The sequence below is a fragment of the Xiphophorus couchianus genome, chromosome 24 (assembly GCF_001444195.1).
Source record: "Xiphophorus couchianus chromosome 24, X_couchianus-1.0, whole genome shotgun sequence".
NCBI lineage: Eukaryota > Metazoa > Chordata > Actinopteri > Cyprinodontiformes > Poeciliidae > Xiphophorus > Xiphophorus couchianus.
In genome coordinates this window covers 16213221-16238733 of record NC_040251.1, presented here as the reverse complement: position 1 = coordinate 16238733, position 25513 = coordinate 16213221, and the positions used below count along the sequence as shown (strand labels likewise).

Sequence of the window (25513 nt, the reverse complement as noted above, 5' to 3'; positions counted from 1 at the left end):
CATATGCGAGTTAAACTGCTGCTTAAGGCCTCCACACCACCAAGGGGCCCCCAAGAGCATGACTTGATTTTATTTTATAGTGATTGATCTAGGCCTATCACAATAGAAAAATTTGGGATGATAAATTGTCCCAGAAGCTATTGCATTAAATGATAATATTGTTAGTCTGAGACCATTTTCAGTTAATATAATGGTAATAATGCAAGAACACATTTTCAAAGATCAATGAACTTTCATTTCTAATGAGGATTTAACTGGAAGACATTTTAAAATATTTAAAAAACAAAATTAATTATGAAGTCTCTGTAAACAAAACTGTCCTTTAAAAAAGGGGCTAGTTGAGTATGAAGTGGTAGAAAGAGAAAAATTATAAATTATTTGCTTGTTTAAATTTAATATACGATTAATTTATTTATTGCGACAGGCCTATTCGAATTCAAAAATACTTTTTTGATCCCAAAGAGAAATTAAAATTTGTTGCAACTCAACAACATTTGAGGATTAAAAATCTGCTGTGGGCCCCAAAGAAGATTTGGGCCGGCCCTGACCTAATTGGAAAAAAAAAGAAGAAAAATGACATTTTTGCATTAACTTTGCTTCCTTTGTTACATCTCTGTATTAAAAGCAGGATTTATCTAAATAATAATCTTAAAGACAAGGTAGATTTTTAAAAAATGATTCTTTGATGTAGTAATAATGTTTTATTGATCGGTTGATCGGGTTGTTGGTGTCCTGATATTTCCTTCCCTCGGTCACATTCCGATGATCTCTGAGTAAAAAAAGCTGCTGCAGGCGCGTTTGATTTGCATTTAAATGGATTTATTGTCGGGCGGAGACTGACCACATGATGTGGGAAATGAATGGAGCGCCGGCCGCTTCCTCGTGTTTGTCTCCCGGCTGCATAATGAACATTTTAATGTGATTGTTATCTGCCGGCGGGCGGGAGAACCGGAGCTGTTAGACTAACAATCAGAACTGCTTATTATGGAGGCCGAAACGCAGAGGTATTGATTCAGTTCCCGAACAGAATCAAACGGAGGCGTCAGTGAAAGGAGTTTTAATCGTCTCTGCAGGGAAGCTGCTGTGAAGGCTGTCAGATTACAGGAAGTTACAAACAAGAAACAGGAAAAGAGCGACAATGGACTGCAGGTTTATTGGTCTCTCCTTATGTCCTTTCTTCAGTGTCCTTTCCTTCTTTCCTTCCTTCTCCTTCCTTCCTTCTTATTGTTCATATTGGCCTCGTTGAAGATGCGCACAAGGAGTTGAATGAGCGTTGATACCAGAGACTCCATGATGACCTTATTGTTGACCTCTATAACCTGATATTTCCAACCCACTTTCCAGAACTGGAGAATCTTCTTGGAAGAAATTCCTTCAAGTTATCAGAAGTCAAGTTTCCTTCATTTAAAACTCTGAAAACTGAAGAAGAGTGGACCAAAATGGCTGCCAACGGAGATGCTGATGGCTGCTGGGGAAAAATGTCTCTGTTACACTTGAACTTGAAACATTTAAATCTTAAATTTAAATGCAATCTGGAAGAAAAACCAATGAGAAACATAAACAAACATTTTTCTTCAGTAAATTGATTTTCCAGACATGAAATCAACAGTTAACAGTTGATTCAGACCATGAGGCAGTTAATCCTGCTGTCTCCATAAAATATTCATGAGTTCAACCCCGATCCGATCAGAGGAGCGTCGTTCTTGTGTCGTCTCTCCGTGAAGTCCCACAGTGAGCCGATCCTCCTCATCCCGATCCCATTCCAGCTTCTTGTCTGTTCCTCCTTTAACAAAATTCCAATAACAAACCAAATATTTGAGTTTAATTTGGGCTGCAACTAGAGATGGGAATATTTCTGTGTTCAGCGATTTGATTTAGACATGATTTTAGATTCAGAATTCTGCAAAAACAAAATCTCACCTACTATTTTTGGTCTAGTTATAGTGCAAATATCTTAATACCCTTGAAATAAGACAAAATAACTCAAAAGTAACTTCATAAATGATGTATGTGAGAATGTGGCTGTTCTTATTTTTCTTTTTTTTGCCAGTTGTTTGTTGATTCTTGCGTTGTGTGTGAATTGTGAGACAGTTATTTTTTGTTTTTGGGCATGTGCACCGACTGATGGCACCCTTTGAATTTCGTTGTCCTTGTGACAATGACAATAAAGATTTATCTGATCTTATCTCAAAGATACTTTAAGGAGCTTGTTTTATGTTAATAATTCCTTAATATTGATCCATTGGAAGATTATTTCAATAAAACATGGGAAGAATATCTTGTTATAAGTTAAATAATCTGCCAGTGAAACTATAGGTTTTTCATCAATATTAAGGAATTATTGACTTAAAACAAGCTCCTATTTCTTGCTGAAAAGTTTTGTAAGTTAATTTTGTCTTATTTCAGGAGTATTAAGGCAAAAGCGTACAACTTCAGCGCATTTTAATATCAAGTTTGAAGTCTTTTGAATCAATTCAGAATTGAGTAGAGGCAGGCCCTATACTCGCCTACTCTAAACTAGTTCTAAGTTTTAAATAGTTCTACAATTGTGGCTTTTTTTTTATTGTTGTCATAGCAACTGGTATGACAGTCAGGGATGCCTACCAAGATGGCTGTCAGCTACAACGTTTCCTGAGGTGAGACGTTACATGAGAACTACGTATTACGATTTCCTGTAGAATCTATTTTTTCTGCACTTCTAGCTGCAACTAACAATTATTTTAGCTACCAATTATTCTATCAATTATTTTGATAATTAATCAGATAAAGTATTGCTACATTCTGCTGCCATTTCATTTAACCTCTTACACTTTTTATATAATATTTAAAAATATGTTTAAAGAACCAAATAATTAAAATCGTTTTTTTAATAAGAAAAACTTTATTTTCTAAAATGTGGTAATATAGCATTAATTTTGTGAATTTGAACCAGGTGAAGTTAAAACTGCCACTTGAAGAGATTTGGGTAAAACATATTGACAGATAAAGGTGAAAAATGCAAAATAAAGATATTTTTTGTACAATTTTAGCTTATTTACTGCTCTAAGCTGGTCATTTTTTTCAGCAAATGGCCTTTGAGTCTGTATACTCCAGTTAATTATTGATGGATTTCTAAATTAGTTGAAGATTATTTCAATAATAGATTAATCACGATTAATTGTTTCAGCCCAAGACAAAAAGTGAATTTTTAAGAATGAAAACCGTCAAAACTTCGGTACTGAGACACCAAACACCTGCAGCTCATGGCGGGAGTTTATCTGCTTCCACTTCCACGGCTCTGAAACTTATTTCCAAACATTGCTGCGGTCCAGTCCTGTGGATTTGACGTTGTTTTGTCCCTCTGGGAATAAGAAAAGCAGCCGCCCGTTTCCTCAGCCCCTTCCAGGACTGAAGCAGCTCGCTGGTAAATGGAGTGTAAACAAAGAAAGCGTTTGGCAGCCGCGCTGATGGAAATCTGAACAGCTACTAATGCGTTTTCCAGCGGCCTCCTTATCTCAAAGGCCCCTATCAAAACAGCGAACATAATGAGCCAGGATAATCCAGTCAGCTGGCAGTAAACAGCCCAGAATGACCTTAACTATGGACTCAGAGAGCCGAACACGTTCTCAATTAAATTTCTCCAGTCGAGAGGCTCAAAATGCTCCGTTTTCCTGCTGAGTGAGCAACTTTACACCAGAAACCCCCTAAAACCAGGAGAGGAAAAACTGCTGACTCATCATAACATATCTCTAGATTTTAGAAGTTTCTTCATCTTAACTCAGATTTTCTCAGATTAAATGTGTTAAATTAATGTTTTTAAAGTATAAAATGTGGAGCTGTGAGGGCGGTTCTGGTCTGCAAGGTCCAGAACTTCACAAAGTGGATCACAGCTGGAGTAGAGAACCATCAGCTGATCTGAGGTCACTTCCTGTTCAGGATGGAAACATACACATCTCCCCCAGTTCTCCCAGTGGTCAGGTCCTGGTGGGTTCTGGGTCGGCTGGTTTCCCAGTGAACCTCTGAAGGAGGAAAACCAGGACTCATCCTGAACCATGAACCAGATCAACCTGGACCTTTAAGGAGAGGAGTGTCCTGCGTCTGTCCTTCCTTTCTTTGTTTGCTTTTTCTAATGTCTGTTCATTCTATCCTTTCTTCCTTCCTTCCTAGTCTCTCTCCCTTCCTTTATTTCTTTGTTCTTTCCTTCCTTCCTTGTTCCTTTCCTTCTGTATCAGTCGTCCTCAGGAGGAGACGAGGACGACTCAGGACTCTATTTAGCTTTAAAGTTAATTTATTTTTAAAATATCCATCCATCCATCCATTTTCTGTTCACCCTTGTCCCTAATGGGGTCGGGAGGGTTGCCGGTGCCTATCTCCAGCTACGTTCCGGGCGGGAGGCGGGGTACACCCTGGACAGGTCGCCAGTCTGTTGCAGGGCATTTTTTAAAATATTTACTCTTTTTTTCTTTCCGTTTTGCCTGGAGTGAAAAACTAAAAGTGTAGGATTAGATAAAGGTTTTTTGTTGTTTGTTTGGTGAGAAAAGCGAACTCAGATCTAGTTTCTGCTCCGATCTGGATGAGACGGCAGCAGAAACCGGAGCAACGACGGTAGAAAAGCTGCTGCTGATGTGCAGCTTTGATGTTCTGCATCATCAGCTCTCAGGCCGCGGCGAGGCGGCCAGCAGAAAGCCCGTTTCCTCCACCGTCATTAGATGAAAGGTGAGCAGCGAGCGTACCCTGATGAAAGCTGCTGCATCCTCGCTTAACTCTGCAGAAACATGGAGAAAAAAACTCGTTAGCGACTCGTTAGCGGCTCTTATGGCCGCACTAATGCGTTCTGTCAGGTAGATCCTCTATCCGGATGGATCCACGGATCTTTCAGCTTCACTGGTTCCACAGCCAGGCAGAACCACGACAATAAATAAAACTCAAATAGTCAAAAAATGTAAAACAAATCCAAAGTGTTTTATTCTTTAATGCTGTTGTCAATTATAAACTTTTATAAAATCAAACCAAATGTCCAGTCAGTTCATTATTTTGGCCATTTTTCCTTTTGATCGGCAGTTTACTTTAACTATTCCACACACGCTTGTTGTTGTCTTGCTGATGATAAACCTGTCCGTTGATGGCCTTTGACTAGTCCGTGTGGGTATCTGTAATACTGTGGGAAGTGATGGGGACAGGCTTCCAGCTCATTTTTGGTTTTCTTGGTTCATGCACTGCAAAACCACAAAATCTTACCAAGAATTTCTGGTCTAGTTTCTAGTACAAATATCTTAGAAAACTTTAAGACAAAACTAAGTTACAAGTAACTTTTCAGCAAGAAATAGAAACTTGTTTTAAGTCAATATTTTCTGAAATAATCTGCCAACAAGATATTTTTCCTATATTGTAAGTTAAAATGTTTCACCAGCAGATTATTTTGCTAACACTGGTACTTGTAATAAATATTAAGGAATCCTTGAAAGTTAGTTTTATTTCAAGTGTACTAAAACACTTGGACATAAACTAGACTAAAAATACTTGGTAAGAATTTATTTGCAGTGTTTCATTTCTTAGCAGTTTATTTTCATCCGACTACAATCTCTGCACAGTTTTTTTAATTCTGGATTTTCTTGTTGCTTAGAAATTAAATAAAATGAATAAAACTGGATGTTTGCAAAAATAACGAACGTCCACAGTTGAAAGTTTTTTGTAACTTTATTGTTACAAAAAACAATTTCTTATTGTTTTTTGAGGTTCAAAGATCAATCTATCAACAGGATGTGGATTGGTTGAATTAAAAAGAAATAAAATTCCTCCCGGCATTGAGATAAACTGCAGTCATTCCGACATTCGCTGCTGGTTCCTCTTATTTTAAGGCTTCCTGTTTGATTAAAAGTTTATTTTTAGTGCGCACCGTTGTTAAAAGCTCCATGAATACGATCCTAGGTGTGTCTGAACAGCTCTGAGCGTTTTAAAGTGTCCTTTTGTGTACCTGCTGACCCCGTCCCTACGGGAGGGGCCCGTCTCGGGTCTCCAGCCTGCAGAGGCTTTAAATGAGTGACCTTTCAGACAATAGGAGGGGCCCCGGCTCTGAATGGCGAGCGGCGGGCCAGCGGGTCCTGAAGCAGGCGGCTGTTCGGGCCGCCTGCGGATTCCATTGATTCCCTGAAACAAAAGCTTCCCAGGAAGCTGCTGGTGGACCCAACAGGTTCTGGATGGTTCTGGTTTGTTATTATTTATTTGCTGGAAGATGAACATGTATTTAAAACTCTCAGGGTGTTTCTGGAAGCTCGACTGTTTTTGTTGCCTTCCTGAACAGAGATATGAAATATTTATGGCGGATAAAAAGGAGTGGGGAAACCTTTTTAGAAGAAGCCGAGGAAGGTGGGGTTAGGGTTGTCATGGCGACGAAGTATCAACTCACCTGCCTGTCTCCCCGCAGAAGCTGGCCGTCCGAAGCTGTCCCGTGGGGACCACCAAGCCGCTGTCGCTCATCAAGCCCCCCAGCCAGGGCATCGCGATCTCCGTGGTGCCGGCCAAGGCCCCCGTTTCCATGGTGACCGCGCACATTAACGGCCAGAAGGCGGCGGGGCCGGAGCCGCTGCAGGCGTCCCCAATAAACCTCCAGGCGGCCGGTGCCGGAGTCGTTCCGTTCAGCGGCGGCAGGAGAGCCGGGGAGCTGCTGGCTCCCTCCCAGGTAACCCTCACCTGTAAAGTGGGCGGGGACGGGTTCTCCTCTTGGGTTGGCCGGACTATTTAATGTTAAATATTAAATATCAATATTTAATATATAAGAATGGAAGAGTTAAAAGTCTGGTGGGACTTTTTTGTCAGGCAAAAGTTTGAGACATCTTCATTGAGGCTACCACTAACTAGTTGCAAATATTAGCTAACTAGCTTCATTGCGTTTTGTTACTCAAGCGGTTGAGGCTAACGCTAACTACCGTAGCTGCTAGCTAGCTTCGTGTTGCGACTTGAAGCGGTTGAGTCTACTGCTAGCTAGCGGCTAGTATAACGTTTCTTCGTTTATCATGGGTAAGTGTACATTTATCGCCAGTTTCGTAGGCTGTTTTTTGGGGGGGGGGTTGCTCTTTTGCTTTTTTGTTAGTTTTTGCTAATCGACGTTCATCGTGTGCAAATAACGTTCGGCATGTGCAACTACGTAAAATAAGGGATTTCCTGTTGTACCTTTCTGTCATAATACTGGGCTTAATTTTGAGTTGGTGAAACCTGTATATATCCTGATCAGTAAATATTGCTAGAAATCCATATTTTCCTTGTTGTTTTCCGATGGGCCTGCGCTGCAGCCTTGTTTTTCCTGTTTGTTGGGATTCAGGCTGCAGCCTCTTTGGCTTTATATTCTGCTTCATAAGCTGGGATCAGAGCTCCATGGCTGTAATTTTTCAGCAGTTAGAGAGAAGAGGGCCCAACCTCCTGGCCCTCAGGCTCAGTCTCTACCCGTCTTCTGCCCATCCTTTCACTTCACCGTGTCTATAAAGGAAAATGAGGTGATTATCTTTGGCATTTTCACTGTTATGATTGTGGTTCAGAGTTGAGGTTTTTGGAGGGGAACCCCCTCAATCATCAGACGTCATCACAGACTCTTAGTTTCTTATTTAAACTCCAAAATGAGGTGTTCAAAGTGAGGCCCGGAGGCCATATGTGGCCCTGAACCGATTTCGTGTTGCACCCGACCACAATTCAAGAATAAATTGGGACAAAATGCAACCGAAAGCAGCACAAAGTGAGCTTTTCCAAGCTTTCTGTTTTCCTTCAGTTGTCATGGTAACTAGGACCACATCTACTCATTGAATTGTACACCTTGGAGCACCCAAATCTGCTTTTAATTACTGTACAAAGACTTGGCTCAATAGATATGAAGACTGACCTACATTCTGTTTTTAATGCTGAGAATGATTAAAATATTTTTTTTCAGTTTTTTCTAAATTGAGCCCAAAATATTCAGCAAAATGGATTCCTTTCATTTAACAGGGAAAAATTATTTGAAGTTTTCAATCTATGATCCTCTTCTTATAAAAGAAAATCTGATAATTTTACTTGTTTAATTGGAATAGTTAATGGTTGAGTAGGTTAAAAGAAATCACGGCATTTTGGTGATTTTAATTTTTAAATATGATTTTCTTTTTTTCTCCACATGACAAAACTGCCTGTGTTTTCATGATGCGATCATGAAATAACTGCCTGAATCCCAGCAAACAGGAAAAACAAGGCTGCAGCGCAGGCCCATCGGAAATGCACTAAAAATAACAATGTAGTTTCAATGATGTTATTTTTTTAGGAATATGTTGTTTCCTGATCAGGTCATAATGAAAACCGTTGACGTATTCAGTCAGAGTGAGTGCTCTCACTCGAGACGAAGCTTTTCTCTTAAGGCTCTGCCAATCACAGGCTGTTTTGGCTGCTAATTCAGGGATCAATAGTAATGAATCAGTGAGTTGGTTTTAGTTCTGCCCTCCAAACTGCAGCAAATCAAAGCAGAAGATCTGAATCCAATCGCTTTTTGTAGGGAGTTTTTAAGGTTCTTTATTTTTTTTATAGGTTTTTCAGGTTTATTAGGTTGGGAATCCAACAAGCTGGAAACTTTAACGAACGTTTAAAAACACTTTTTAGGCATCTTAGACTTCAAGTTCACAGAGATGAACTGATGTGTCAGCTCTGATGAAGAAGCAGTGTTGCCATGGTAACCACCTCGCTTGACCTCGCACCGCTTTAGAGGTCAAGCAAACTCTGTGAACTCTTCTCCACCCTCGGTGAACTCTGACCTTCAGGGTCGCTGAGTGATGAACGGCGACGTTCAAACATCATCAGGCTCTGTGAACCCGGTGTGTTTACTTTAACCATGACAGAAATATTCCCACCCTGACGCTGCGGGTGTTTATATATGTGAAGTGTGTGGATGTAAACACAGCTGGGTGTTTATCTCAGGTTACTGAAGGCGGTCAGGGATGAGGAGCGCCCTCTGCTGGCTGCTGCTGGAACAGCGGCTTTAAAACCCAGCAGAAACTTGAGACAAACTGAAGGCAGCGCTTCGTTCCAGCTGATTTCTGCTGAGTTCCGGTTTTACTCGGAGATGATCGACTCAGAACAAACCTGTCGTCTTCCCTGCACGCCTTCATCCTGACTGCTGCGTGTGCATAACCTCCTCCTCTTCCTCATCTTCATCCTGCTGCTATGACAGGAGCAGAGATGACAAACTCCTCCTTCCTGCCTCCACCTTGACCGGCTGCTGGCAGTCTCCTCACATCTTCTCTCTAATTCATGTTTTTTTTCTCTATAATTGAATTCTTTTATTGATTTGGAGATTTTATTTGCGTTTTATGCCTCTCAACCTCTGCTCCACTGTAATAATCTCATTTCTAGATGCAAAACAAAGAGCAGTTTGAGTCGTGAAGAAACCAAACATCAGATCTGATTTGATCTTCTTCTGTTTTAAATTCAAACTGTTTGAGTAAAACAAGCTGCAGGATGATTGACATTTATGATAATCCAGAATATTTTACAGCTTTTTTTAGGGATTCTCTTCAGAAAAATATTGATTTTAAATATTTTCAGGTCTCCATAAGTAATATTTGCTTTGCATAAATTGTGCCGTCTTATTTTAACATTTTATCCATTCTGTGATTTTTACTTAAATTGAGAAATAGATTTTTTTCTCCTAATCTTCTTCTTTGTGTATTTTGGGGCTGCAATTAATGTTTATTTTAGATTATTCTAAATTTGTTTAGAATTGATTATTCTGCATCTAATAACGTCAGCCCGTTTTATACAATATTAGAGATACATTAAAGGTGCAAATAAACGAATTGGTTCCTTTATAAGTAAGAAAAAAAACATTTTCTTGCAAAATGTAGCATTCAGTTAACAAACATTCGATCATTTGTAGCAAAAATAGATTTACAGGCAAAAAAGGTTTTTTTTTTCTCTTAAATGCAAAATTTATGCATCTATTTTATTGTTTGGAGCTTTGGCTCAGTTCCTTCTGACCGCCTTTTTTAGTGTCTTTAGTTAACGATTAATCTGATTAATTGTTTCAGCCCTGATGTGCTTCAAACTTTTAACTGTAAATGTGAGGCGAACGGCTCAGGTTGTTTATTTCCATCTCATTTTGTCTCCGTCAGGTTTAAATCGTTTGTATTTAAAGCCGCAGCCAATCAGAGCTCAGTTTTAGTTTCTGTTTGTTTCACAGAAATCTCTGATCCAGGATGAGAGGAAGAGGAGGAGGATGAAGAGGAGCCCTGAAGGTGTTAGGTTTGGAGAAAACAGGCAGCAATTACAGAAATGAAAGGCCTGAAACTGCAAGAATCCTCGGCTCTGCAGTTACCATGGCAACTGACCTCTGCCGCCTCCTCCTCCCTCTTCATCCTCGCCGAGCTGCTTTGCAGCACAATACGACGAAACGAAAGGATTTCACAGAAGAAGAAAAGGGAAGAGGAGAAACTTTCACCTCCTTTCCTGGAGAAGATGGAGCGCTTAAACTGGTTTACAAGCTGGGTTTAAGCTGGTTATGAACTGGTTTATAGACTGGGTTTAAGCTGGTTATGAACTGGGTTTAAACTGCTTTAAATTCCGCTTTAAAACCTTGATTTAAACAGATTTACATTCTTGTTTAGATTTTGTTTTAAACTGGTTTGTATTCTAGTTTAAATTCTAGTTTTGGATCCTTTTATTTCCTGGCCTGTTTTAATTGATTTCTGACTGGTCTGTGGTGACCTTGGACTGGATTTAAACTGGTTTGGTTATGATGGTTGGTTCCAGCTCCGATTTGGACTGGTTTTAGACATTTCAGTTAGACTGGTTTTGGACTCAGTTTGAACCCAGTGTTGTGTTGTAATGGTAATGGTCCGTTATGTTTTTTGTGAGGAACCATCAGAGTAAAGTTGATATAAATCAAATATTTTTGTTTCTAATAAACATTTTGGGAGGATTTTAATCTCTCCCTTGGAGAGAATTTTGATCGTTAAAATCCATCAGATTAAAATCAGCCTGCAGGTTCTGTTGGTGAGGAAACGGCGCCCCCGGTGGTTAATGTTTGCAGCTACATTTATTTGTTCCACCCAGTACATCTTGAAGTCTTTGACTGAACCTGTTGTTTTCGCTGCTGAATTGTTTTTGTTTTAAAATCCTTAATGTTCAGGAAGTTTCACATCATTTATGGACCAAAACAAAAACCCAGAACTTGTAGAACCTTCCTGTGAAGGTCGTCCTCCTAACTGGATCTGCCTGTTGCGTTTTCAGATGCTGGGAACTCTCACTGCCCTGCCCATCAAGGTGCCTCAAGTCAGCTCTCTGCACCGGCTGGCAGGACAAGCAGCCACTGTGCTACCTCAGGTAAACCGGGTCACTTTGACCTTTAACTGGGTCAAACTGGTTTCAGATGAACTGTTGTTGCTAATGTAAATATTAAGCCTGCCACAATGAGCAGTAAATCAATTAAAAAGAGCGAGTATTTCCATTACTATGCTTGTTCATGCAATTTTATTGAAAAGCTGCCATTTTGAATAATTGTCAAAACATTTGACATACAGTACAAAAAGATAAAATAAGTTTATTTTATCTTTTTACAAAAGTCGTAATTGGAAGTTTTGCCCGTTTTCCTGGTCTGAGCAGAATAATGAACAAGTTTTGAACAATAGATCAATTAATCGCATGATAAAAACAAGTTTGATCATTTCCATTTGCATTATTTATTTATTTTTTTAATCTTTTCTCTCTTTCTACCAAAAATGAGGTGATAAAAGTCTCCAGTCTGGTATTTTGGTCTTAAATAGCAATTTTGTTTCAAGGACAATTTTGTTTCCAGAGACTTGATTGATTTTATTTGTTGTTTTGTATATTTAAAATGTCTTCCAGTTCCAGTGTTAAACATCCAATGCAATTTACAGCTTATTGATCTTTGAGAATATGTACATGCATTGTTATTCCATTAGCATTATTAGCATTATTAGAAAATGGTCTCAAAATAACAATATTATCATTTATTGCAACAACGTTTGGGACAATTTATTGCCCAGTAGAAGTTATTATTGTGACAGTCTGCTAAATATGAAGGAAAGTGATTTATTTGGGGAAAATCTGTCTAACCAGAAATTAAATTGCAGGTTCTGTCCAGCAGGTGGCAGCAGAACATGTTAACCTTCAGTTTAATTTGGATATTTAGCCATTTTCACCTTTTATTTCCATGTATAACTTATATTTTTCTTGCTTTTTATTCAGAACCCAACATAAAACTACTAAGTTATCCCAACAAGACAATAAACCTGTTTTTTTCCCCTACAGGTCAGGCCAAAGACCCATATCCCCGACAGCCTCCCCCACAGTCCCTGCCAGGAGCTGCAGCCGCTCAGCCTGCAGAGAGTCACAGCTGTGGTCAGCCCCAAGAGCCAGGCCCCCACCCTGCCCACCGCCAACAGCACCTTCAGCTCCGACCACCAGCAGGTCAGCCAGAGCAACGCCTCTCCCTCAGCAGGTCCCGACCTGGGCCACGCCTCTGCAGGGCCCGGCGTGGCCTACGCCATCATCGCCGCCTCGCCCGCCACCGGGAAAGGCGTGTCGGCAGTCAGCGAAGCCGTAAAGGTACGGGCACGTTTCACAAACACATTTTAAAATCAGATGACTGATGAGGCAGAGAGTGTTTTTTTTTTTAAACCTGACAACTTCAAAGGTTTTAGTAGCTCAGATACTTAAAAGATCAAACTGATGCAACAACTCTAAAGTTAAACTAAATATAAGTGGCCTGAAAGTCAAAACTCAGGGTAAAAAGTTATCTTTCTTAAGATTAAATTAAAGCTGAGTAATATTATTAGGCTTTCAAACACTTTAGGTACTCGGATTGTTTCTCACATTCAGGATTTCCACTCATCCTGAAATACGTTAATCTTAAATTTAGCTTGTCAGGATTATTTAGTCTTGTATATTCTGTTTTTTTTTGTTAGGTTTTTCTTTCAGGCACAAGTTTGAGTTTCACTCACGTCTTCCTTGCCTTCTGTGTTTCTCTGCTAACATTCCCCAGCTAGCTAGCTGTTTTGCATCAATCATGAATTTAGTGTAGATTTATCGCCAGTTGATACATTTTCTTGGCGATATAAATTTGAACTTTGAGTTGTTGAAACCCACAAACATCCTGACGTCAGGATGTGCCTGTGCCGCTGGGCTCAGCCCTGCTGCATGTTCCCGAAATAATTCCTCTTCCTGCTCATTGTTTAGTTTTATCTTTACATTTAATTTGTGTAATTTCCAAAGATGGGAAAAGAGCTTTAAACAGTGGAGATCATCTAATCTTAAAGCAAATTTTACAACTTTTATCTTTTCATTTAATACTAAAAACAACTAGTCTGCTTTGCCTTTTAAATGTATTCATACCTACAGGTTTTGCAAAGGGTGGCATTAGAAAGGAGCCCCCATGAACTATAAGATAAAATCTCTTTGCTCAGGACACACCTGAGCAAGTTGGCTTGTGCAGTAAGTTTAAAAGCTTTCTTTTTGTTTGTTTTTTGTTTCCAGGTGATAATAATCCAGCCGCAGGCCCCCAGCAGCACCGATGGGTCCCCAGCTGACCTCCCTTCACCGGAGGCTCCCACCGTAAAATCTCCTCCAAAGAAGAAGAAGAAAGAGGAGGACCCAGAGGTGAATCAGCTTTATTATTCAGGCTCAACAGCTGGAGAACTGATGGAACCAGGAAGTGACTCTTCTTCTTCTGTTGCAGAAAATCGCCTTCATGGTGGCCCTTGGCCTCGTTACCACAGAGCAGCTGGAAGGTGAGTTCACTCCGACTCCCAAGCTGGAAATAAACTTAGCCAGCCGAGTCTTTAGAGGTCCGTTTTGCTTTTCAGAGATCCAGATGAAGAGGCAGGAGAGGAAGAGGAGAAGCACAGCCAACCCAGCCTACAGCGGCATCTTGGAGCCTGAGGTGAGAACCTCCAGAAACTTTTCCAGACCTTCGTCTTTCTGGGAGGCTTCAGCTGTAACCTCTTCCTGTTTGTGTGCAGCGGAAACGCCTGCCGTCACATTATCTGAACAGCTCCCTCTACCTGTCGGCACGAGGTAACGCAACTCCCAACCTGCAAAAAAAACAAACTCAACCTGACCAGAAACAATCAGAGCTCCATAATTACAACGTTTTCCATGAGAATCAATGGGAATAAACTTGTAACTTTTAATATGCCAGGGTAAAATATAGACTCTAATCATAATATTCACTAAAATAACCAGATTTGATGTGTATTTAGTTACCTAACATGCACTGATTGTCAGAAACCTTCATTATGTAAAGTGAAGTTTATAGAAATTTGACCATATTTATACTTAACTTGCAAATGACTCAATTGAACTGAATTATTTCCCATAATTCACATGGAAAATTCCAGTTTTATCAGCACGAGAATAATCTAGACTTCATGCAGTGCTCAGATCACTAACACCAACGCATCAGTTTTACAGTGCTGTGAGAAAGTATTGGCTGCTTTTCACTGCGAAAACTCACCAAGTATTTTTGGTTTAGTTTCCAGTGTAAATATCTTTTTAAGTGCATTAACCAGTGACTTTTTGGGAAGTTCTAGTTTCACTAGCAGATTATTTCACTTAAAATATGAGGAAAATATTTACACTTTGTAAGACTTTGTGTTGGTTGTTCTTTCAGTAAATGGCCTCGTTTTGACTTTTTATACTCCATATAACGGTTAACAGATTACTAAATTAAAACAGCATAAAGAAGATTAATTTCAACTGCATTTCTGTTTTAAATAAACATGTAATTAAAAACTCGTTGGGCTATCACCAATCTACTGTTGGTAAAGTCCTTCTGTTGATCATGTGACGCCAAAAAACCTGAGTTTTTTTCCAAATTGTTGCGTTTACATTAAACTGCGTCATTATCGGTTAGATTTAAACGCAGCGCGCCGATACTTTCTCACCGTTAACTCCTAACACGCGCTAACCTCTGCTCTGCTCCATTCACACGCTAACAGAGGATTTCTGCTGGAAGGTAGGTCAGGTCACATGACTCGGTGTCACAGCTCGGCGACCTCTGCTGACCTCTGCCGTGTTTGCAGGAGGAGCTGGAGCATGACGACCGCTGCGCCGTCTGTAAGGAGGACGGAGAGCTGCAGCTCTGCCACAACTGCCCCCGAGCCTTCCACCCCAGCTGCCTCCACCCGCCCATCAGAAGCCCCCCCAGAGGCGCCTGGTACTGCCCCAAGTGCCAGAAGAAGGTGAGTTCAAATGCAATGAGGTCGCCGTGGCGACGGCAGCGGAAACGTGACGCTGTTACTTCTGCTTTCAGGTCCTGAACAAGGAGAACCTGTCGTGGCCTCAGAACTTTGTCCAGTCCTACGTGACGCACAAGACGGGTGAGGCACCGACATTCGGTTCTACAGCAGGGAGTCGGGTTCTGGTTCTGATGGAATGTGTGTGTGTGTGTGTGTAGTGAGGCAGGAGGAGAAGCGGCGGCTGCTGAGACGAAACAACGAGTTGAAGAAGGAGTGCGCTCACCTGGAGGAGCAGGACAAGAACCTCAACAAGACGCTCAAAGTAAAAACAACAGAACACAAAACCTATCCCAACATTTTTGGTTTAGTTTCTAGTGCCAATATTAGCATAGTTAAAATAAAAATAGTCTACAAGTAACTTTTCAGCAAGATATGAGCTGGCTTTAAGTCATTAATTCCTCAATACTGATGTGAAAGTTCTAGTTTCACTGGCAAATTATTTCATTTATAACATGGGGAAATAATCTGCCAAGGGAAGTAGCAGTTTATCAAGGAATTATTGATTTAAAACTTACAAGTAAGTTTTTGGGGTTTTTTAATGTGATTTCAAGTGTAACAAGACACTTTCACTAGAAACTAGACCAAAAATGCTTGGTAAGACTATTTTTGAAGTGCAAAAAATCTTTGCCTGTAAACGTTCCACCTACATGAGGAAATTTTTCTGCGATGATTTGAGAACACGCATTTTCATTTTGAAAGCAGGATTTCATATTTTTTGTTCTCAAAACTTGTAGTGTTTACTCAAGCCTTCTCCTTGCTTACGAAACATCTTGCTTTTGGAACAAAACTGCACAGTTGCCTGGCAACCTCTCGGCCAATAGAATGAAAGTGATACATGACTTGTGATGTGATGTTGCTACAATTGGCTATTATCCATTGTAGCAACCTGCACCACCCACTGGATGTAGGGAGAAACTACGTCAGCTTCTCCGTCCACCAACAGTGCTATTGATCTTAGGCAGGAGTTTGTTCACCCAACCAAAGGCAATGGATCCTGGATACCAACCATGTCCATCCATCCATCCATCCATTGTCTGTTCACCCTTGTCCCTAATGGGGTCGGGAGGGTTGCTGGTGCCCATCTCCAGCTACGTTCCAGGCGGGAGGCGGGGTACACCCTGGACAGGGTGCCAGTCTGTCGCAGGGCAACACAAAGACATACAGGACAAACAACCATTCACACACACACTCACACCTAGGGAGAATTTAGATAGACCAATTAACCTAACAGTCATGTTTTTGGACTGTGGGAGGAAGCCGGAGTACCCGGAGGGAACCCACGCATGCACAGGGAGAACATGCAAACTCCATGCAGAAAGACCCCGGCCGGGAATCGAACCCAGGACCTTCTTGCTGCAAGGCAACAGTGCTACCAACTGCGCCACTGTGCAGCCCACCAACCATGTCACAACATGATATTTATTTAGATAGCTAGACATCATGTCGTGACTATGTTGTCTTTGGTTGGGTGAACAAACTCTGCTCATCTGGCAGATGTTTAGTGTACTGTGGACCAGAAAGCTGACGTTGTTGCTCCCTACATCCAGTAGGTGGCGCAGGTTGCTACTGCCACATGGGCCTAAAGGAATAAAAGTACAATACTTCCATTCTATTGGCTGAGAGGTTGCAAGGCGACGTTGCCAAAGGGCGGTTCCAAAGCAAGCAGAGATTTCTGCAAGAGAAAGTTTTGAGAACAAAATACATGAAATCCTGCTTTCAGACTGAAAATATGTGCTCTTGGATTATGGCAGAAAAATTCCCCCATAGATCTAGAACTTTTCAAGTGGTAAAGATTTAGCATCACCTGGTTTAAAAGAAAACTGAACACAACTTCCTTCTTCAAACATGTAAACAAAAATAAAGTCTCATCAGTTTTATCAGTTGTACAATTTCTCTTGCCTTTAAAAGACCACAAGCTATTTTTTCAGCTAGCATGTTTGTTTTGGTTTATTTACCCAGAAAGCCCTGTGCTTTCTGGGTAAATATACATATATTTTTTAGTCCACTTCCTGCTTTTCACCTTTCTAAAATAATGACTTATTTTAAGAAGGTGACAATTTGCATTCACCCCTCGACAAACTAAACACACTCAGCAAACTAAAAACCAGACAAAACTCTACAAGTAACTTTTCAGCAAGATAAAGGAGTTTGTTTTACATTAATTCCTTAATATTAATTTAAAAAGTGCTAGTTCCACTGGAGGATTATTTCACTTGTAAGAATTTTTTCCCATGTTATAAATGAAATAATCTGCCAGTGGACTAGTCATTTTTCATCAATATTAAAAGAATTACTGACTTAAAATAAGCCGAGCTGAAACAATACTTGTAAGTTAGCACATTTAAGAATGTGGTCTACTTCCTACGCTAGAAAGTAGAGGTTCAACTTTCTACGCTAGAAAGTAGACCAAAAGTACTTGGTAATATTTTGTGTTTTGCAGCCTTACTTTTGGCCCTAGTAGAACTCCATACGCTCCGTTTCTCTACAGGTCTGCATGGACCAGAGGGATCGACTCCTCGGTTTGCAGCGCGACACTCAGGCGTCGCTCGACCGCATCAAAACACTCATCAGGCTCATCCAGCGGGACCAGCTGGTCCAGGTCACCATGACGACCATCGCCACGCTCCCCCAGCTGTGGATGAAACCCATCAGCACCGCCGCCATGGTGGCGGCGCCGTCAACTGCGCCGCTGCAACCGGGTCAAGACGACGTCGCCAACTAGACCCAACGTCTCTGAAGTGTTTTCAAACCCAACACCTACAGTGCTTAACGAGATTTTTTTAAGTTATTTTCTATTTATTCTTCGCCTTAATGTATTTATTACGAACCGGTAGAATCCAGCTTCCGAGCGGCTGTACAGCGATTTATCCGAGTAGACGTTCGTTTCCATCCTGTGAACAAAGTTCCTGCCGTACGACTTCAGGAAGACGTTTCCACACGCAGACGAGCCTTCAAACAAAACAGAGAACTACGATTTTCTCAGTATTTATAGAGTTAAAGTCAAAGAAAAAATATTTAAGATTAAACTACAGAAATTAGCTTTTTAGTGCAGATTTTAGTATTTTCATGCTGATGCCTGTTGATAAATGTCTGGAGTATTGAGGGGAATCACTGTACATACGTGCTTTCATCATCATCATCATCATCTAAACAGATGAGACTGATTGGACAGGTTCAACTTTTCCTTAAGACGCAGAAAGAAATCTTTACCACTGAATGGATATTAAAGGTGTAAAACATCTCAAACACTAAACAATTAACTGATTATTAGTGTTTTGTTGGTAAATTCAGCTCTACTTGCCACTTTCCTCAGTTAAAGTCAAAGCGCCAAGAGCCTAAACTGCACATTTTCTAAAAGTGTGCAACGTTTGAACAGCTCAATAGAAGGTCCTGGAGTGGTCTAATCAAAGTCTGGACTTGCATCTAATTCACACTTTGTGGCTTGACTTTAAAGTCTCCATATTGAAGCAATTCTGCAAAAAGAGGGTCAAAATTTATCACCAGCTATCAGAGCTACAGAGAATTTACTTTTTATTTTTTACTCTGGAACAAACAAACTCAGTGGGCGGGATTAAGGGAGAACCTGGCCTCTGATTGGCGGTTTCAAACTGCAAGGATTCTTTCAAGTTTACTGGAAGGGTAGAAATTAACTTAAGTTGTATTTTATTTACTACAAACTCTAGGTGACCAACTCCAGCATTTTTATCTTTAATAATTCATTAATAAACTTGCTGGTTCTGTCAGACAAGATTAGCATTAGCTATCACCGGCTAACACTCTCTCCTGAACTTGAGAGATTTCAGACCAAACTAGATATAAAAGCTGCAGTTTGTCACTACAAATTACAAGTTAATTATGCTATTAAAGCTACTCCTGCACTTTCTGCTGAAGATATTGATCTCAGAGTCGTACCAAACTTTGAAGAAGTTCTCTTCACTTAAGGGTTGAATCAGCCAATCAGACGTCAGGGATTCCTCTAGTCCCGCCCACTGGGTTCTATGGTGAAGTAGATGGTTTAAATTCATAAAGTGCTTCGGCAAAAGAACATGAAATAATTTTGTTTTTGTTTCTGCGTCTTAAAGGCAAATGGAAACTCGCCCCAGCGAACGTGATGCATCCATTCCGCCCCTCCCTCTTTAACCAGTATGGAAAATATGCCAAAAACGTTTTTTTGTGTGTGCATTTTATATTTTCTGTGTATTCTGAGCGAAAGATGAACACTGCCTCACATTGTTTCAGGGTTTCAGTCTTTGTTGTCGTATCAGTTTTTTTTTATATTAACGATAAAATGGAGAAAAGAAAAGCAGCAGAATCAGGACGTCTCCGTCGAGCTGCAACAACAGTCGCGAGTCTTTCTGCCGTCCGGAGGCGTCCCGCTTCAACGCTTCCATCGTTTTCTGTTTTGTATTATTAAGTTGTGGTACTGTACTCAACCAATCAGTGGAGGTGCAGCTCTCTGATGCACAAACATGAACAAAAAGCAGAGGAAAAATACGTTTTTTTATCAGAAAAGACGATTTGAATCATATCCAGCTCACCTGTTTGGTCTCTGAAGGATCAACGCTGCAGGACTCTGAATGTCTGTTCACCTTTTCTGCTTTAAGCTGCAGAGAAAAAACAAAAACAGTCAGTTTAAAGCAACATTTACAACTTCACCTGAAAGCAAAATCAGCTTCAATTTTAGTTTGAAAGTTAGAAAAAAATACTTTATATTTACAAGACAATAAAAAGAAAATTAGCAGTTGCATGTTTAACTATTGTATAACCCATTTTTTGTTCTTTAACATCATACGACTGAGTCATTTTGGCATCAATGAATGCAATTAGAAATTTAAGATTTTTAGACAAATTTATATCAAATATCTCTGAACCATATGGAGAGGACAAGTCCTCAACACATCTGAAAATAAAATAAAAAATTTACTTTTGTTTTATTTTTATTTTACAATAAAAGTTTTTTATTTAAAAAATAGAATTTAAAAAATTTAGGCAGCAAATTCTACATTGAATAAAAATGAGTAAATGCAATCAGATGAGTTAAAATTGTTTAATTTTTCTGGTTTTAATTTTACACAGGCCCTTTTAAACATTTTGTTTTCCAATATACTAAGATGTAAAAAAATAAAAAGAAATGACAAATATAAAGTGATGTTCAAAATTAGAAAAGCCAAAACAAATCATCTTTCCTAGTTTGTTTTTTTTTCTAGAATTTTTATTATTTATTTTATAATTGCTGTAATGTGCCGTCGTAGAAAATAATCTTTGAACCAATCTGGAAGTTTTAACTGTACCAGCTCTACTAGTGCTGATGCTTTTGATAATTTTCTGCTTAAATGGTGAACAGACAACTTTCAGAGCAACTAAAGTAAATATTTAAATCAGATTTATTTTTATTTCCTGTAAGATAAGTTTCGGAGCAACTTGAGGAAGTAAATATTACTCAAATTACCTTTTGTTTCCTGCTGGTGGTGCTCTTTCAGAGTCCAGCCTGCCTTCATGAGAGAATAAATCATCAGTTAGTCTATAACATAAGAGGGCTTTTATTTTGAAATGTGCCATGTGATGCATATCAAGTCCTCACCTGAGAGGTGAAAGTTCAAACCGAGATGGAAACCATATCAGTTTAAAAAAAAGAATAATAAAGAGAATCCCACTTTCCTCCTCCTCCATCCGTTTCTAGGAATCTTCTCCGGGAGAAACTGTGCAGTGCTTAAACAAATCTATTTTACTACACAACACAACATTTGAACAAAACAAAAAGAAGAAAAAACATTTTTATATTCTTTTATCGAGGAGCCAAGAGAAACCAGAGGAGTTTGTGTAGATGGAGGTGAAGTAGAAGTTTCTGTTTGTCAGTGGAAGCGGGGAACTGTCCGGTGGATAGTGTGTATAGGAAGTGTTTGTCTTAAATATGCCAACGTAGTTTTTCCTTCTTTCTGATGCATTCAAACGCTGAAGGACGGAGGATCGATGGTTAAAGAGTAGTCTCACCTTTTGTACCAAGTTCTTACAAAAACATGGAATCATTAATAAACAAAGTCAAGAACAAAATGGCCAGAGCTTTGTGTGTTTTATAAAAAACGATTCTGGAACATTTCAGGTAAAATTCACTAAAATATTAAACAGAATAGTTATGGAGAAAAAGTAAAATAATGTACAGAATTAGATGGAAAAATACAAAATGTGTAAAAATACACATTTTGGTAGCAAATGCTACATGAGATAAAAAGTACATGTAGTGATGCAAAATTTGAGCAAAATTCAGTCATAGTATAGTATGATGTGAAAAATGAGTATACTATGTCATTTTTTGGGACATTTTCGACGTCATAGTATATATGTCATTTTTTGGACATTTTCAACGTCATAGTATAGCATGTCATTTTTTGGAAATTTTGGAAGTCATAGTATAAGTATGTCATTTCTTGGACATTTTCGACATAATACTATAATATGTCATTTTTTTGGACATTTTCGACGTCATAGTATTCTATGTCATTTTTTGGACATTTTTGACGTCATACAATTGTATGTCATTTTTTGAACATTTTCGACGTCATAGTATACTATGTCATTTTTTGACAGACAGAGATGTCCTGAGGTTTCTGTGGTGGCCAGAAGGGAACATTAACAAACCTCTGGAGGTTTACAGGATGAAAGTTCACCTCTTTGGCTCTATATCATCCCCAAGCATCGCTAATTTTGCTCTGCGTCAAACTGCTACTGACAACCAGAAGCATTATTCTGATGAGGTTATCGAAACCATTAAAAGTAACTTTTATGTGGATGATTGCCTCCGATCAGTGGCAACAGTAAATCAGGCAATGAAGCTTGTCACAGATCTCACCAAAATATGCAGTGAGGGAGGTTTCACATTAACAAAATGGGTCAGCAACAACCATGAAGTGCTGGCAAACATCCCTGAACATCACAGAGCTGGAGCATTTAAGGAACTAGATCTGGACAAAGAAAAGCTGAAAGAACAAATAACAGTTGAGTCTGCACTTGGACTCCACTGGGACACTCTCAGTGACACCTTCAGCTTTAAAGTAACCATCAGGAGTCGACCTGCTACCAGAAGAGGTATACTCTCCACAGTGAGTTCAGTATATGACCCATTAGGATTTCTTTCTCCTTTCGTCCTGAAAGCCAAACAATTACTCCAAGAACTCTGCAAAACCAAATATGGATGGGATCATGTCATTCCCCAGGAATTTGCAAAGCCTTGGCAAAGATGGCTCAAGGAATTAAATCTGCTACATGACTTTCAAGTTGCAAGGTGCATAAAGCCTGAAAACTTTGATCCTGTGGAAACTGCTGAATTGCATCACTTTTGTGATGCAAGTGAGTCAGGCTATGGTACAGTAAGCTACCTCAGATTATCAAATCACCAAGGTCAAATCCATGTCTGCTTCATATTTGGAAAAGCTAGAGTGGCACCTCTAAAGCAGATGACCATACCCAGACTGGAACTCACAGCAGCAACATTGGCTGTAAAAGTGGATCGAATGCTAAAGAAAGAGCTGCAATTACCACTTACAGATTCAACTTTCTGGACAGATAGTACATCTGTGTTGAAATATATTCACAATCAAACAAAAAGATTTCACACTTTTGTATCCAACAGGATTGCAGTAATCCATGACCTCTCCCACACCAGCCAGTGGAGATACATAAGTTCAAAAGTCAACCCAGCCGACGACGCATCAAGAGGGCTTTATGTGGAATCTTTCGTAAGTTCAAAATGGCTGACCGGTCCGGAATATCTCAGCAGAGAAAAAAGAACATGGCCGAGGCACACAGAAGGTCTGGAAGAAATACCAGCAAACGATCCTGAGGTGAGAAAGGAGATCACAATCAACAGTGTGATAGTGGAGGATCAACATCCAGTATGCAAGCTAATCAAGTATCATTCATCATGGAACAAACTTCAGAAGTCGGTAGCCTGGATATTAAAAGTGAAAAGACATCTTCTACTGCTAAGCCAGCAAAGAAAAAGTCAAACTCACCTGTCTTCAGGAGTGATGAAAAAGCTGAAAAATCAACATGAAACCCAAAACCTGTCAGTGGAAGACATGCAAAATGCAGAGAAAGCTATAATTTGTTTTGAACAAAAACGCTACTTTGACTGTGAATTTACTTACTTGGAACAAGGCAAACCTCTTAGTTCAAGAAGTACCATCCTCAAACTGGATCCGATGCTTGATGGTAGCATTTTGAGAGTTGGTGGCAGGATAAATAAAAGTACAATGCCAATCCACCAGAAAAACCCAATCATTTTACCTAAAGGTTCACATATATCTAACCTCATCTTACAACAAATTCATCACCAAGTTGGACATTCAGGAAGGAGCCACATGCTCTCCAAGCTAAGGCAGAAATTCTGGCTCCCATATGCAAACTCTTTAGCCAGAAAAATTATCAAGAGCTGTGTATTCTGTAGATGCATACAGGCAAAACCTGGTGAACAGAAGATGTCGGACCTTCCTGAGGACCGTTTATTTCCAGACCTACCTCCTTTTAGTCATGTTGGCATTGACTACTTTGGTCCTATTGAAGTAAAAAGAGGACGAGCTCAGGTGAAACGATGGGGAGTCATATTCACCTGTCTGGTGAGTCGAGCTGTCCACCTGGAGATGGCCAATTTCTTAACCACAGACTCGTGCATAAATGCTATACGCAGATTCATCTGCAGAAGAGGATCAATGATGAGCATCAGAACAGACTGTGGGACAAACTTTGTGGGAGCACAAAAGGAACTACAAGAAGCATTAAGAGAGCTAAATCATCAGAAAATCCAAAAGGCTCTTTTAGTAGAGGGAATAAAATGGATTTTTAACCCTCCTTACGGGGCTCACCACGGTGGAGTCTGGGAAAGACTAATACGTCTAATCAAAAAGACCCTCACATCTGTTCTAAAGGAACAAACACTGGACGATGAAACCCTGTCAACAGCACTATGTGAAGTAGAAGCCATCCTAAATGACAGGCCAATAACTTCAGTGTCAAATGACCCCAATGACTTAGAACCACTAACACCAAACCATTTACTCCAGCTGAAAGGGAAAGCAACCATACCACCAGGAGTCTTTGACAAAACAGATCAATATTCAAGAAGAAGATGGAGACAAGCACAGTATCTTGCAGATCTTTTCTGGAGACGTTGGATAAGGGAGTATCTCCCACTCATGCAAGAACGAAGCAAGTGGAACAGCAAAAAGAGGAACTTCAGCCCTGGAGATCTGGTTGTTATTGTGGATAACTCGGCACCAAGGAGCGCATGGACAATGGGCCGTGTTATGAAGACTTTTCCAGATGCCAAAGGCTTTGTTAGAAGTGTTTTGGTTAAAACCAAAGCCAATGTTATCCAGCGACCAATAGATAAGCTCTGTCTTTTAATGGAGGCAGCAGGATGAAATAAAAGACTTTCTAATATTTACTATAGACTGCTTTAAGCATTAGAAATGTTGAGAGGCTCTAGATAACATTTATAGACAAAAGGATTATGAAGATTGATTTTTAAAGATCATAATTAAATTTCTGTCATGTTTTTGCTAGATACTAGGCTCCTATGAATATTATTTTTGAAAATTGTTACTTTGCTAAGGCTAACAATTTGGGGCCGGGATGTTGGAGCCTATTAAGAATTGGATTAATTTATTTTTGCTAATGTATTAGGGCTACAGATCTAAATTTATATAAATAATATATCTATTGTAACTTGTTTATTTATTTGTTTAGACCCTCCTCCTTATCAGGTGGCCTCCTGCTGTGATTAGGCAGCGGAAGCAGCTGCTGCAGGGCATCTGATTGTTTGGTTAAAGAGCGAGGGGTGAAATTGTTTTTCCACCGCACCAAATAAAGTTTAATTTTACATTTTTTGGAAAGTCAACTCGGAGAGTGTTTCTGTTATTTTTGTACATTGAGAAAGTCACCGTTTGCCACCAGAAAACTTTCCGCGAGTGCTTTGTTTTGGATGAGTCGGAAAACCCTCCTCCTAGAAACTACTCTGGCACCTTTTGATTTTCGTTAAAATCCAAGAGTAGCCGTAACAGACATTTCCGACGTAATACTATAGTATGTCATTTTTTGGACATTTTCGACGTCATAGTATTCTATGTCATTTTTTGGACATTTTCGACGTAATACAGTCATTTTTTGGAAATTCTCTACGTCATACAATAGTATGTCATTTTTTGGACATTTTCGACGTCATAGTATACTATGTCATTTTTGGACATTTTCAAAGTCATACAATAGTATGTCAT

The 25513-nt window shown here is 39.7% G+C and overlaps 2 protein-coding genes across 3 annotated transcripts in view; both read left to right on the top strand.

Moving 5' to 3' along the window:
* The window catches only part of phf21b (PHD finger protein 21B), an 80898-nt gene extending 59600 nt beyond the window's left edge, over positions 1-21298 (top strand). The window contains exons 3-14 of one of the 2 annotated variants that reach the window (XM_028011232.1): positions 6404-6658; positions 11218-11310; positions 12259-12555; positions 13483-13605; positions 13685-13736; positions 13812-13888; positions 13968-14022; positions 14946-14962; positions 15030-15188; positions 15260-15326; positions 15404-15507; positions 17734-21298. In XM_028011232.1, coding sequence (XP_027867033.1) covers positions 6404-6658; positions 11218-11310; positions 12259-12555; positions 13483-13605; positions 13685-13736; positions 13812-13888; positions 13968-14022; positions 14946-14962; positions 15030-15188; positions 15260-15326; positions 15404-15507; positions 17734-17967 — 1533 coding nt within the window. In that variant the 3' untranslated portion in view covers positions 17968-21298. Of the gene's footprint in view, positions 1-6403; positions 6659-11217; positions 11311-12258; positions 12556-13482; positions 13606-13684; positions 13889-13967; positions 14023-14945; positions 14963-15029; positions 15189-15259; positions 15327-15403; positions 15508-17733 lie in introns of both variants that reach the window. The other variant, XM_028011231.1, reaches the window with a different exon arrangement.
* The window catches only part of LOC114140903 (uncharacterized), a 1158965-nt gene that overhangs the window by 1122463 nt on the left and 10989 nt on the right, over positions 1-25513 (top strand).